The 15,285-nt window shown below is 41.4% G+C and overlaps 1 protein-coding gene across 1 annotated transcript in view; it reads left to right on the top strand.

Moving 5' to 3' along the window:
* Window positions 1-7,184: 7,184 nt before the first annotated feature.
* Window positions 7,185-15,285, top strand: part of LOC133067208 (aromatase-like) — a 28,872-nt gene continuing 20,771 nt past the window's right edge. The window contains exons 1-2 of the mRNA XM_061158377.1: window positions 7,185-7,329; window positions 10,494-10,644. Of these exons, the coding sequence (XP_061014360.1) occupies window positions 7,185-7,329; window positions 10,494-10,644 (296 nt within the window). The remainder of the gene's footprint in view (window positions 7,330-10,493; window positions 10,645-15,285) is intronic.

Here is a 15,285-nt window from a genome sequence, read left to right as displayed (position 1 = left end):
TTGAGAGGATAGTGTTGAAACGTGTTGAAACTGAAATTATTAAGATCAAAAGGAAGTGGTAAGGTACAGAATCTGGACTACTTTTAATTCACAGAGCTATGAAGAGCCTCATGTTCACTTGTGTTGTTGTTTTAATCATTTTGTGTGTGTGACTCACCTACATACACCAGAAGATGTAAAAGGACATTTGGATTTATAGGAACAAGAACAGCAGTATCTTAAGCAATTGCTCTTTTGAGTGGTGCTGAAATACTGATTGTGATCTGATGACTTTACTAGGTCCTGGCTACTTTCTGGGAATTGGGTCCCTCATTTCCTATGGCAGGTTCCTCTGGATGGGGATCGGCAGTGCCTGCAATTACCACAAGATGTGTGGAGAATTCATGAGAGTCTGGGTACATGGAGAGGAAACCCTCATTATTAGCAAGTAAGCCTGTTGATAATTGGGGATATGTTTAAAAATCAAGGCTGGGGTTTTTTCATATTAAAAAACAAACTCATTTTGATATTTTGATGTCTATTGCTAAAGATATCTTTTTATTACTTAAGTCAAGGATGACACCTGCAGCTCAAGAACTAAAGCAGTGCTTCTCACCCTGGCTTCTATTCAAAACCCCACAGCCCTGGCTATAAACCCAACTCTTACAGTCTCCAGTGGGGAGGGAACCCAGTCATCAGAGGATTTTAGAGGTCCCCAAGTGATTGCAACATGCTGCAAAGCTGGAGGGAAGAGAGAAGGTAAGAAGCTTTCAGGACAGAGGGCTTTTCCCTTCAGTATGGGGAAATACTGAAGCAGGTTGCAGTGGATTTGTCTAATTTTCTCCCCCTGAAGTCTAGGTCAGGTGGTGGAGGTGCAAGACAAGACCTGGAAGGAGGAAGGAAGCACCTGAGAAAGGATCAGGTGATCAGGACAGAAACTGCTCACAGACACTAGATACTCAGATCCCCAGATAAATGCCCAGGAACCTCACAGGCAATTCCTGAAATAGGATCCTGGTCACAGCACGTGGCATCTGACCAGTCTGCACCTTTCAGGAAAGTGACCTTACTGACCCCGACACTGTCAGCTGCTTACTTCGCCCTGAGGACACAGACAACAGCCATCTGCCCTGCCCCCGGCTCCATCTCTGCTCTCCCAGCTCTCCCCCTGTCCTGTCCTCACAGGCTTTTCTCTGGTTGGATCTCTGTGTTCTCTATAATTGCCTGTGAGCCGCTAGATTTTGTTGTTAAGGGCTGAGCTCCCCACAGGAACCCTGTACCTTAGTCCCACCCACCAGCAGGCAAAACAACCACCCCAGGACCACAGTAGCCCCAGGCCCAGCTATGTCAATACCCAACCTACCCACCAGGAGATTGGCACCACCCAGGAATGCCCTGGGTCTGGCCCTGGCTAACAGGAGGGTTACAACAGCTCCAGAACACCTTGGGAGGACACCCTGGGAGGACACCTCTCAGCCAGCCAACTAGGATTTGACTATAAAATATGTCAAATATGTTGGGGAGAGGGAGAAAATTCAGAGTTGTTAAAATTCATTCAAACTTAAAAAATCAACTCAAAATGACTATATAATATAGATATACACATATATGCTCATTTATATATTACTATATATAAACATTTTGGTAACCAGAAATAAAAAATCTATAGTAGATATACACAGAAAAAAAAGAGGACTCCACACATAACATTAAATATAGCCATCAAATTACAAAGGAAGAGAGAAAAAGGAATTAAAAGCTTGACCAAACAAAAGAGAATTAACAAAATAGCAATAAATATATAACAATGAAGAGTTATTTTTTTAATCTGTTTTTTTGGGGCTGTGCTACATGATATGCAGGATTTCATCCCATGTAGATCCCTGATCAGTGACTGAACCTGTGGCCCTTGCATTGGAAACACGGAATCAACAACTGGATCACCAGGAAATAATTACTTTAAATGTAAGTGGAGTAACTGCTCCAAGCAAAAGACATAGAATGGCTGAATAGATATGAAAACAAGACCCATATATATGCTGCCTATAAGAAACTCATTTCAGATCTAAAGACACACACACCGACAAAGTGAGGGGATAGAAAAGCATATCCCATGAAAATAGGATAGAATAAAGCCAGGAGGCCAGTGCTTATATCAGACAGAATAGACTTTAAATACTGTTATGACAAAAAGAATGCTACATAATGATCAAGGGCTCAATCCAACAAGAAGTAACAATCATAGTCATATATGCATCCAACGTGGGAGTACCTAAATACATAAAGGGAAATATTAACAGACATAAAGGGAGAAATTGACAGTAATACAAAAATAGTACTGGACTTTAACACCCCACTTACATCAAAGGACAGATCATCTAGACAGAAAATGGATAAGAAAATATTGACTTTAAATGACATATTACACCAGAATAAATTAATAGATGTATAGAACAGTCCATCAAAAAGTGATGCATGTGCATGTAAATCATTCTCCAGGATAGATCACATCCTATGCTACAAAACAAATCTCAGTAAATTTAAGAAGATTGAAATAAAATCAGGCATCTTTTCCAGCTACAAAGTTATGAGAATACAACCCAACTACAAAAACACATAGAGGCTAAACAATACTAAACAACCAATGGATCACTACAGAAATCAGAGGAAATTTAAATATCTGGAGACAAGTGAAAATGAAAGCAAATCATAAAGGTAAGAGCAGAAATGAAAGGGAGACTTAAAAAGAAAAGATCAATGAAACTAAGAGCTGATTCTTTGAAAAGAGAAAATTGGAAAACATTTAGCCAGACATCAAGAAAAAAAGACCCAAATCAATAAAATCATAAAAAGGTACAACTGACACCACAGAAATACACAGGATCATAAGAGATTACTATCAACAATTATATGCCTATAAGGTAGATGATCTAGAAGAAAATGACAAATTCTTAGAAGTGTACAACCTCTCAAGACTGAATAAGAAATAGAAATATAGACAGACCAATTACTAGCTATGAAATTGAATTAGTAATACAAAAGCAAAATCCTCCCAACAAAAGTCCAGGACCAGATGGCTTCATGGGTGAATTCTACCAAACAGAAGATACCTAACACTCTTTTCAAACTATTCCAAAACTTTTCAGAGGAAGAAATACTTCCAAACTAATTCTACAAGGCCAGCATCACCCTGATAGCAAAACCAGATAAAGATAACACACAAAAAGAATATTACAGGCCAATATCACTGATGAACATAGATGCAAAAATCTTCAACAAAATATTGGAAAGCCAAACTTGACAATACATTAAAAGGATCATACATCATAAATAAGTGGGATTTATACCAGGGATGCAAAGATGGTTTCATATCTGCAAATAAGTCCATGTGATTCACCACATTCCCAAACTGAAGAATAAAAATCATAAGATCATCACAATAGATGCAGAAAATCTTTTGACAAAATACAATATCCATCTATGATTTAAAAAAAAAAAAAAACTCTCAACAAAGTGATAATAGAGGGAACACAGCACACTGAAGCCATAAATGACAAGCCCACAGTTAACATCATATTCAGTGTGAAAAGCTGAAATATTCCTTAAGTCAGGAGAAGGATGCCCACTCTTACCACATTAATTCAACATAGTTTTGGAAGTCCTAGCCACAGCCAACAGAGAAGGAAAAGATATAAAAAGAATCTACACTGGAATGGAAGAAGTAAGACTGTCACTGTTTGCTAATGACTTGATAATACACATAGAAAATCCTAAAGACACCACCAAAAAATTTTACTAGAACTCATCAGTGAATTCAGTGAAGTTGAAGGAGACAAAATTAACATGCAGAAATCTGTTGCATTTCTATACAATAAAAGGCGCTACTAGAGAAAATTTTAAAAATAATCCCATTCATAATAACATTGCAAAGAATAAAATACCATGGAATAAATCTAACCAAGGAGGTAAAAGACCTATACTTGGAAAACTATAAAGACACCGATGAAAGAAATTGAAGATGACACAAACAGATGGAACGATATACTGTGCTCATGGATTGGAAGAACTAATATTGTTAAATGATCGTACTACACAAGGTAATCTACAGATTCAATAAAATACCTATCAAAACATAGCATTCTTCAAAGAACTAGAACAAGTATTCTAAAAATTGTTTGGAAACAAAAAAGATACCCATTAGCCAAGAGTATCTTAAGAAAGAAAAACAGGAGGTATCCATGATTTGAAACAAAGCTATAATCATCCAAATAGTATACTTCTGGCACAAAATCAGACACACGGATCAAGGGAACAGAGTGGAAAGTGCAGAAATGACTCACACTGATATGGGCAATTAATCTACAACAACGAGGAAAGACAACCTCTTCAATAAATGGTACTGAGAAAACTGGACAGCTACACACAAAAGAATCAAACTAGACCACTTACACCATCTATGAAAGAAAACTAAAAATAGATTAAAAACTTCAATGTAAGACCTGAAACTTTTAGAAGAAAATACAGATTTTGACACCAGTTTTAGCAATGTTTTTGGGGATATGTCTCCTCAGGCATGGAAAACAAAAATAAACATAAATAAATGGGAGTACAGTGGGAGAAAAAAAAATCTTTTGTACAGCTAAGGAAACTATCAACAAAACAAAATGATCATCATCTAAACAGGAGAGGATGATATGTCCAACAAAGTGTTAATGTCCAAAATATATAATGAACTCATACAATTCAATATCAAAAAAACAAACAACCCAATTTAAAAATGGGCAGAAGACTTGAATAGACATTTTCCCAAAGATACACAGATGGCCAACAGTCACATTAAAGCATGTTCAACATCACTAAATTATCCAGGGAAATGCAAATCAAAATCACAATGAGACATCACTTTACACCAGTCAGAATGGCTATTATCACAGAGAGAAAAAATAAGTTTTGGTGGGGATGTGGGGAAAAGGGAACACTTGTGCACTATTGGTGGGAGTGTTAATTGCTCTAGCCACTCTAGAAAAAAACCCGAAGCTTCCTCAAAAAATTAAAAATAAAACTACCTATGATAGGCAATTCTACTTCTGGGTATGTATGGAAAAAAATTAAAACACTAATTCAAAAAGATACATGAACTGCTATGTTTCTTGCTGAATTATTCACAATAACCAAGATATGGCAGCAATCTAAGAGCTCGTAAACAGATGAATGGATAAAGATGATGTGGGGTGTGTGTATAAAATGAAATATTACTCAGACATAAAAAGGAGTGCAATATTATGATTTGTATCAACATAGATGGACCTAAAGGGTATTATGCTAAATGAATTAAGTCTGACAGAGAAAGGCAAATGCCATATGATTTCACTTATATGTGGAACCTAAAAACCAAAACAAATGAACAACCATAAGTAAACAAAGTCATAAACACAGAGAACAAATAGGTGGTTGCCAGAGGGGAGGGGTTTGGGGGAGTGAAATAGTTGAAGGAGATTAAGAGGTACAAACTTTTAGTCACAAAACAAACTAGTCATGGGTATGAACTCTACAGTGTTGGAACACAGTAATAATTACATAATATCTTTCTGTGGTGACAGATAACAACTAGACATCATGGTGATTATTTTTGAAACGTATAGAAATAGCAAATCACTATGCTGTGTGTACCAGGAACCAAAATGGTGGTGTACTTCGATTAAACCTCAAAAACAAACTCATAGAAAAGGAAATCAAATATGTGGTTGCCAGAGGCAGGGGGTTGAAGGGGGCGGGGGATTAAATGAAGGTGGTCAAAAGGTACAGACTTCCAGTAATAAGATAAATAAGTGCTTCCCTTGTGGCTCAGCTGGTAAACAATCCTCCTGGGTTCAGTCCCTGGGTTGGGGAGATCCCCTGGAGAAGGGAAAGGCTACCCACTCCAGTATTCTGACCTGGAGAATTCCATGGACTGTCTAGTACATGGGGTTGCAAAGAGTCGAACACGACTGAGGGACTTTCACTTTCCAGTAATAAGATAAATAAGTACTAGGAAAGATAAAGTACAATATGATAAAGATAAACTACACTGCTGCATCTTACATATGAATTATTAAGAGACTAAATCCAAAGTGTTCTCATCACAAGGAAGACTATTATTTTTCTATTTCTTCAATGTTGTATCTGTATAAGATGATAGATCAGCACTAAACTTATTTGATAATTATTCCAGGATGCATGTAAGTCAAATCATTATATTGTACACTTTAAAATTACATACTACTGTATGTCAATTACAACTCAATAAAGCAGCAAAAAAAATGCTCACCAAGAGAAAAAAGGAAAGAGAAAACCACATCAGAACCAGAGAATCAAACTGAAAATTATCCTGTACAGGAGATTAGCTGCTGTGGAGAGCTTGGTGGCTGGGTGGCACCTGAGGCTACTGCTGGTGGTATCAACCAAGTCATCTCTTTTCTTCCTGCTTCCCCACTTCTCTTTCTCCTCCTCTCTTTTTATTCTTTCCCTCCTTTTCTTCTTTCCTACTACCTCTGTCATGGTCCAATGTGTACTGCTTCAACCAGAGGTTTTCAAGCTTCATTAAGCCAATAGGAAAAGATTGTCCTGAGTGAGTCACGTTGAATTCAATAGACAATTTGTGGGAGGCTCTGAGAATGCCTCAGTGATGCCTGAGAAATACCTTCTGACTGGGTATTACTTTGGGGGAAGTAATCCCAAGGAAGCAGGGTAGATGGGGATTGCATTTTAAAAAATGTATTTGGCTTCAGGGGGAAAAATATTGCTTAAACAGAAACTGCTGATGAAGTCACAGAATGACTCCGCCTCTGGAATGAGCTTCATTTTCATATATTTTGGTAAGAAATTTGGCTCTTAGTTGAGCACTCAGTCACTCTACCCACTCAAGGGCAAGGTGTTAAGGTTCTATCAGACCAAGCGTCTAAACGAACCTGAGACTCTACCAAGGTCAGAAATGCTGCACTTCAAGCCAAAAGATCTCTCTTGGGCTTGCTTGTTTTGACTTGTAACTATAAATCTGTCTTGTCTAAGTGTCCAATCATATTATAAAACAAAGCGCCAATCTCTACGGTACAGCATCCTCTGAAGCAACAGGAGTCCTAAATGTACATTTTGGGGATTCTCTAATTTTTCCACTCTTCTGATCTCCACAGGACTTTAAATTGCTTCCCGAGATCAAGTAACACAAAATGTTCTTGGAAGTGCTGAACCCAAGGCATTACAATGTCACTAGCATGGTGTCCGAAGTTGTGCCTATTGCCAGCATTGCAATCCTGCTGCTCACTGGATTTCTTCTCTTGGTTTGGAATTATGAGGACACATCCTCAATACCAGGTAAGGCAGTCATTTATTTCTGTATCTAAGGAGATTGTTTCCTTGGGCTTTTGATCCATAAGGGTAAAGGAAATTCTACAAAACGACCAAGAGTAAACCTGGGGGGCTGGCTGAAGTCCACAGCATATAAGCAAATGAGGACTCAGGTGAAAAAATGTTAGGCAATTATCTGCACATGTTTAATGAAAACATTAAAACAATACCTCAGATAATCTCTTCCAGGCTCCACTTTGCTTTGGTAAAATAGACTTGGCACAAGTATCCTTTAAAATAAGTTTACCATGGGGACAGCAAAGTAAAATTCCAGGAACTTATTTTTCTTTTGATCAAATTCATTCCAACTTTGCTCTGAAGGTAAAAATGTCTCTGGAATGCCTTCTGTCCTTCTTTCTGTCTCCCTCCAACTTTGCCTCGGCCATGTCCTCTGCCCTCTCCCTCCCCAAACTTATTCTTTCTCTTTATCCCATTCTTTATTTTCTTTTATCCTTGGATAAGGTAGTGATGTTGATGCCACCATAAGAGCTGGATGGGTCCTGGATAGTGGAAGAAAAGTGGGGGACCACTATTATTGCCTTGAAAACCTAAAAACATCTTCAACAAGCTCTGTGGACCAATTAAAAATAGAGTATAATATAATTATCCAGATAACTTCAGTAGGAACACCATCACTCCACACTGTCATACTAACTCAGAATTCTCAGAAATATCAGACTGCTTTTTAATTTTCAGGGAAAACTCCTCATAGCAAGCATCTGTCCCCAGTCCCATAAGACACTTGATAAGGCTTTCTTTCAAGAGCATACTCATTACACACTTTCAAGTGTAGGCCTCTTTGCACAGTGATGGAGAGTGGGAGTGTAGGGCTGCTGCAAAATGCCCTGGGTCTGGTTTCTTTATCATTTTCGAGAGAACGGCCTGTCTCTCTGTTTGATTCAGCCTGGTATTTTAGGTTACTTTAAATGCCCAATGTAATGGAATGCTTAGTTGGTTTTCTTCTCTACTCCCTGATAGGGGTCTGAAGGAAGACTGTCCCATGGTCTTTAACTCATTGAACCCATGGTCTTTAACTCATTGAACCCCATCTCCATCACTGCCCCTTTCTCACTGGATTCTCTTCCCCCAGTGGGCACCTAAGTCAGGGTCCATGACTGGTAGAGGTGAGGGAGGGGCTGTTTTTAACAAGTCACCCCAGAGGTTTGCATTGCAGGTGATGGTAGAACTCCCTTGGACCTTTGGGGAGGTGGGGGGAGGCAGGCACAGAATGAGCATCCCTGAAGCTCTGGGCTGGGGACATGAGGCTGTCCCACACTCACAGTCTATGACACTATCACACAGTGCTGTCACTCTCAGCCCTGCCTGAAGTGGATCCTCGTGTGGACTTTTCATTTTCCCAGGTGGTTTTCCTGAGCAGTCAGGGCCGAGAGCACAGAATGGAGCCCAACCCCTTCATTTGATAGAAAGGGAAATTGAGCACCAGGGAGGGCCTCTGCCTGGTCCAGGCGGTATGAATAACCCCGGAGCCAATCTCCTCTGTTCATACGTGAGGGGTTAAAGCTCCAGAAGAGAAAAGGCTTGCCAGCATCTCAGCTGGAAGGAAAGTGGGAATAGGGGGAGCAGGGGAACCACCAGGAAGTCCTAAATCCCAGATGGATGTTCATTTTGCTACTAGGGAGCTTCTATTGAATAGTTCCATGCTTTCCCTGGGGAAAGGTGAGGTCTGGTTAGAACGCTCTAGCTCTAGAACCCTCTAGGCCAGATCCCTCCAATCATCAGCTCTCTGGGCTCTGAGTTTTATGCATATGGAGAATCTCAGGGTCAGTGGAGCCAAAGAGTAGGGAAGGTACAGTGAGCCAAATTCCTCAACTTAACAATTTTCAAAGCAGTTTCATGCCCACTTTCTCTTGTGAAGCTCTGGGCACTCTGGTGAGGCAAGTGTGTTGATCCCTACTTTGCAGATGAAAAAACTGAGACATAAAGAGGCCAGAAGTCCACAACTAGTAGATGATGAAGCTGGGACTCAAATCTAAGCTTCTTAAACCCACATTTACTGAGAGGCCCTGTGTTATCAGGTCATGGGGACAGGGGGTCCCCGGAGTGTGCAGAGGTGACACACATAGGCAGTGCCAGGGAGGGCCGTGGGGGTTGGAGAGGAAAGAATCATTCCTACTTGGTGATTTGCAAGCTTCAATTTGGGGAAACTGCACCAGTTCACTGATCTCTGCCAAGACTATGGTTACCTGGCACCTGGCAGCTCTCCCTTCCCCAAGGTTACAGGGTGATGTCTAACCTTGTACGTGGGCCCTGTCCTCCAGACCCTCTCTCTGCCCTGTGCACCACATTCTTTACAGGAGAACTGGGGAAAAAGGCATGGTGATACAGTCTCCTTTTGCCCGTTAAAAATCTGTTCTACATAAAATGCACAAATAAACATGTGATTACAGATCAGAACAAGAAGGAGGATGTTAGCAGGATCCCAGAAACTCCTCTTGTGCCTTTCCAGTTATACCCTCTGTCACCCCCAGAAGTAAATAAATAGCCTTCTATTCTATAATGATCACTCCTCTGCTTTCTGATAGATTTTTCACCTAATTTCATATTCTAAACAACATAGTTCAGTATTACCTGCTCTTGCATGTTTTAGCAACAGGAATCCTATATTACTTAGTCTTCTGTCTTGGTTTTTTCCTTACACTTCTGCCTGTAGGTTTCATTCAGGTTGTGGCATGCAGCTGCAGTTCACATAGTATGCAGTTACATGAACATCTCACTGTTTAGTCACCTATTCTACTGTTAGTGGACATTTGGGGAGTCTTCATTTTGGGGCTACTGTGAACAAGGCTGCTATGAACATTCATGTGCACAGGTTTATTTTGTCTAATGAGGTTTAGCTTAAGATTCTCTACTTAAACCAGTCCATTCAGACTGAAATTATTGAGCCCGAAAGGAACTGGTGTGGTGTGGACTACTTTTTACTTGTAGAGCTGTGAAGAGCCTCATGTTAACTTGTGTTGTTATTTTAATTATTTCGTATGTGTAACTCACCCATATACGTCAGAAGACGTAAAAGGACATTTGGATTTATAGGAACAAGAACAGCAGTATCTTAAGCAATTGCTCTTTTGAGTGGTGCTGAAATACTGATTGTGATCTGATCACTTTCCTAGGTCCCAGCTACTTCCTGGGAATTGGGCCCCTCATTTCCCACTGCAGGTTCCTCTGGATGGGGATCGGCAGTGCCTGCAATTACTACAACAAGATGTATGGAGAATTCATGAGAGTCTGGGTATGTGGAGAGGAAACCCTTATTATTAGCAAGTAAGTCTCAGTAACTGGAGAGATACCTGAAAAATCAAGGTTGGGATATTTCCTATTAAAAAGCAAACTTATTTTGATATTTTGCCATCTTTGTTTCCAATGGTTTTACTACTTAAATAAAGATGAGTGATTCCCAGGTAAAAATATAACACTTGAGACAAACAGAATAATTGGGTTTTGCTTGAAACCTGAGGTATATATAATGAATTCTGGAAAGACTGGAAATTATTCAAAATATCTCTGAGCAGGGAATGTGGAAACTTAGAATATAGATGATTTGCTTTTGACAAAACACTTGAAGGAGAGGTGTTATCTTTTATACTTCCCTAAGATTTTGGTCTTAACTGTAGAAGCAAGCATGAAAACAAATAAACAAGCAATAGTAACAGAAAACAAATACCTGAGGGGAGCGGAATTCTGATTGCATCAATTTGCTGATGTGTTTCTAATGCCAACAGGAGGGGAGACAGCAGACGAAGAAGGCATTCTTCTCTTTACAGAATGCTGCTATCCTAAGGCGACTGTCTGTCACTGTCCCAGTAAAAGCAATGGTATTCTCCTGCTCCTCGTACACTGTTACATTTTCCAGATAACTTTGGTAGAACTTTGGAGTTCACGCCAGTGTTAACAACATATGGATCAACTAAAGAACTAGCTTTGTGAAATATTAGTTCTCTTACTGACTGATCATAGAAAATGAAGAGTTTAAAATAAAGCACATATCATAAATGTTCAGCTACTTTGCTAGAATTTTAGCAAAGCTAGTTACCAGAATGTCTCATTAATGAGATTTTATATTTATAATCCCCTGACAAAGATTTACTCAGAAACTAAGACTGACCAGTGTGATTTACTTATTTATTGGAATTTTTTCTTCAGATACATAGACTATTGCCCAGAAATAAGTGAAGCATTTCTGGGAACTACATTGGCTTTTCTCATGCCATGATGTTATACATCATTTCTGAAAATACCATGGTAAACACAAAGCCTGAATATTTTGAACCAAATACTTGGAAGAAGGGAGAAGGGGAGAAAAAGGTGTTATCCTTCCAAATATTTCTACCCATCCAAGAATGTTATTTTGAACCAGACTAATTCCTCAATTGTTGCCTGGGTGTTTTCCCATTTCATTCAGTTAGGTGTTGTAAGAGTCTTAACAGTAACTAAGACTGACCATGTTTATACAACTAAACATGCTTATACAGCTTCAGTGGAAACGTCATTCAGGTGGAAATGTCATTTCACTGGGTTAAGGTCAAACACCCCAGTGCCGTGGTTCTGACTGTGGTCCCCTGACCAGCAGCAGCCACATCTGGCTTTCCATCCTTGGTCCCTCCCTGACACACTAAAGAAGAAAGTCTGGGGTCGGGGCCCAGGGGTCTTTGTCCATGAGCCCTCCAGGTCATTCTGAGGCACACTCCAGTTTGAGACTCGCTGCTCTAATGGTGAGACCATAGGTGCTCTTAGGCTTTACTCCTCTTGGTCTATCGAGCTCTGCTCAGCCAAATTTAAGTGAATTTGACATGTTCTCATGTTCAGAATCAGTACTTCACTCATTTTTGCAGCCAGTTTTGAGTCTCGAAATTGTCCTGGAACAGATGACGATTGAGCTTGGGGGACTGGGACACTGCCTCCTGCTCTTTGATCTCCCAGGGCAGAAAGCTGCCTTCCAGCCCTCCCCAGGTCAGCATCTGCCTCTCCCTCAGATACAGGTGAAGGGACCCACAGGATAGTTATCCAAAAGGATGACACCTGCAGCTCGGGATCTAGAGCACCGCTTCTTGCCCTGGCTTCACATCAAAGTCGCCCAGGGAGCTTTTCAACAACCCAATGCCCAGGTCACATCCCAACTTTTATAGTCTCTTGATGGGGTGACCCAGGCACTGATGGTGTTCAGAGCCCTCCAGGTAATTCCAATATGCTGCAGAGCTGGAAGGAGGAGAGACGGTAAGAAGCTTCCAGGACAGAGGGCTTTTCCCTTCAGTATGGGGAAATACTGAAGCAGGTTGCAGTGGATTTGCCTAATTTTCTCCCCCTGAAGTCTAGGTCAGGTGGTGGAGGTGCAAGACAAGACCTGGAGGGAAGAAGGAAGCACCTGAGAAAGGATCAGGTGATCAGGACAGAAACTGCTCACAGACACTAGATACTCAGATCCCCAGATAAATGCCCAGGAACCTCACAGGCAATTCCTGAAATAGGATCCTGGTCACAGCACGTGGCATCTGACCAGTCTGCACCTTTCAGGAAAGTGACCTTACTGACCCCGACACTGTCAGCTGCTTACTTCGCCCTGAGGACACAGACAACAGCCATCTGCCCTGCCCCCGGCTCCATCTCTGCTCTCCCAGCTCTCCCCCTGTCCTGTCCTCACAGGCTTTTCTCTGGTTGGATCTCTGTGTTCTCTATAATTGCCTCTGAGCTGCTCAGATTTTGTTGTTAAGGGCTGAGCTCCCCGCAGGAATAGGACGTGTTTGTCCCCATCTCCTTCCCTCGCTGCTCTTCAGATCCTCCCAGAACTTCCTGTACCTCTTGAAGAGACCCCACTGGACCCCAGAAAGCTTTTTCTTTGAATAATATGCCAGGTCTTTTCTCTTCTGAAAGTTTGATATCTGTCGTCATTACAAATGTGCTGAGATTATGGCCCAACTTTTCAGATCAGCTAGTTCTGAAGTGGTGGGGGATGCAGAGCTGTGGGTGGGGAAGATGTCAGGCACCAGTGCTGCTGGGCTTCTTGCCTGAGCAGCTGGGGGCAGCGGGGGGAGGGCATCTGATCATCTGCAGGTAAAGTGTGCACCATTCCCCAGGCAGGGGTGCTGTAAATAATGAGGGGCCACAGACACTTCATGCCATTAGTATATATTGGTGTTTGCAAGAATATCAAAAAGAAGAATGTGGGAAGCATCAATAAGGGAGTAGCACTTAATACACTGATGATGATGATGATGAGATGTCGCTTAGTCATGTCCGACTCTTTGCGACCCCATGGACTGTAGCCTACCAGGATCCTCAGTCCATGGGATTTTCCAGGCAAGAATACTGGAGTGGGTTGCCATTGCCTTCTCCAGGGGATCTTCCCGACCCAGGGGTCGAACCTGGGTCTCCTGCATTGTAGGCAGACATTTTACCATCTGAGCTACCAGGGAAGCCCACTAACTGGGGTCAAATTGGCCCATCTGCTACCAATTTAAATACTAATTATTGTTATAGTATTTATATACCTATTTTAATAGTGTATAAATTTATCCCCATGTTGTGGGATTTTTATGGTAAAACTCAGATAGTTCCAGGCAAACCAGGATGGTAGCCCACACTATTATCAGGTAGATATGTGCTGTATAGAAGATGAGGTGGGTGGAACATCTTTCAGATGGGGAAGAATCAGGATTCCATTTCAGATATGCTGACTTGACTTGCCTAGTACCACTGAATGGAATATTAAGAAGGAAGTTCTGACCATCCAGACCTTCCTCTGTAGTCAGAAACTAGCAAAGGAGCTGAAGAGGAGAGCCAAACAGAAAAGGGAAAACCAGGAGAGAGTGGTGGTCTGAAAGCCAGGTGAGGAACGCATGTCAGGGAGGATGGAACTGGCAAGTATCCAGATAGTGCCACATGACTAGACAGATGTGAGCACTGCATTTAGCACCAGGGAGGTTAAGGGTGACCTTGACAAGGGGAGTTTCAGTGGAGTTCTGGGGGCAAAATGTGACCACTGTGGAGAATGGGGAGAGAAGAATTGGAGGTGGCAGATACACTCTTCAAGGCGTTTGTCCTAAAGGAGGCAGAGGAATAGAATAAGGCTGAAAGGGGAATTTGGTCCAAGTCTTTTTATTTGCTAAGATACAAGATACTATGATATGTGTGCTTTGGTGGGAATGATGAGTCACAGAGGAAAAGCATTGATGCAGCAGAAAGAAGGAGTGTGCCAGGTGAGATGACAAAGGAGTGACAGGTGGAATTGGCCTTGAATAGGGACATGGAAGTTCATCCCCAGTAACAGAAGTGAAGATTGAACATATGGGCACTGATCCTGATGGTTGGACTTGCAGAGGTTTTAATTGCTTCTGTTTTCTCAGCAAAATAGGATCAAGTCTCTGTGTGTGTGTTAGTTGTGTCCAACTCTTTGTGACCCCATGGACTGTAGCCTGCCAGGCTCCTCTGTCCATGGGTTTCTCCGGGCAAGAATACAGGAATGTGCAGCCATTCCTTTCTCCAGGGGCTCTTCCTGGCCCAATCAAGTCTGTAGTTGAGATTAAAGGTGAGGAAGTAGAACAGTGGAGAAGACAGGAGGCAGGATATAACAGTCATACAGGAGACAAGAGCGTGATTGGACTCAGGAAATGTACTAGAATGGGCAACTGCACCTTGGGCCCATTTGAATTTAACTGAGACCTCCCTCTGTGTCTGTGTGTGTGTGTGTGTGTGTGTGTGTGTGTGTCTTTGTGCATGTATGGTTTTTCCCTAGCCCCATTCAGCTGCCAGGTGCAAGCAGAGTAAGCTGAGTTGGCTTTAACAGGGTTGAGATTTTACCAGGGAACTAGGACAAAGTAAGTAGAAGTTCAAGGAGGTGAGGATGCATGACAGGGAGAGACTTTAATGACAGACAAGAAACATCTTTCCAACTTTCTAGTAAGAAAAGTT

This window comes from Dama dama, chromosome 12 (assembly GCF_033118175.1).
Source record: "Dama dama isolate Ldn47 chromosome 12, ASM3311817v1, whole genome shotgun sequence".
Classification (NCBI taxonomy): Eukaryota; Metazoa; Chordata; class Mammalia; order Artiodactyla; family Cervidae; genus Dama; species Dama dama.
Note: the sequence above shows the minus strand (reverse complement) of the source record. Positions and strands in the feature narration are given on the sequence as shown.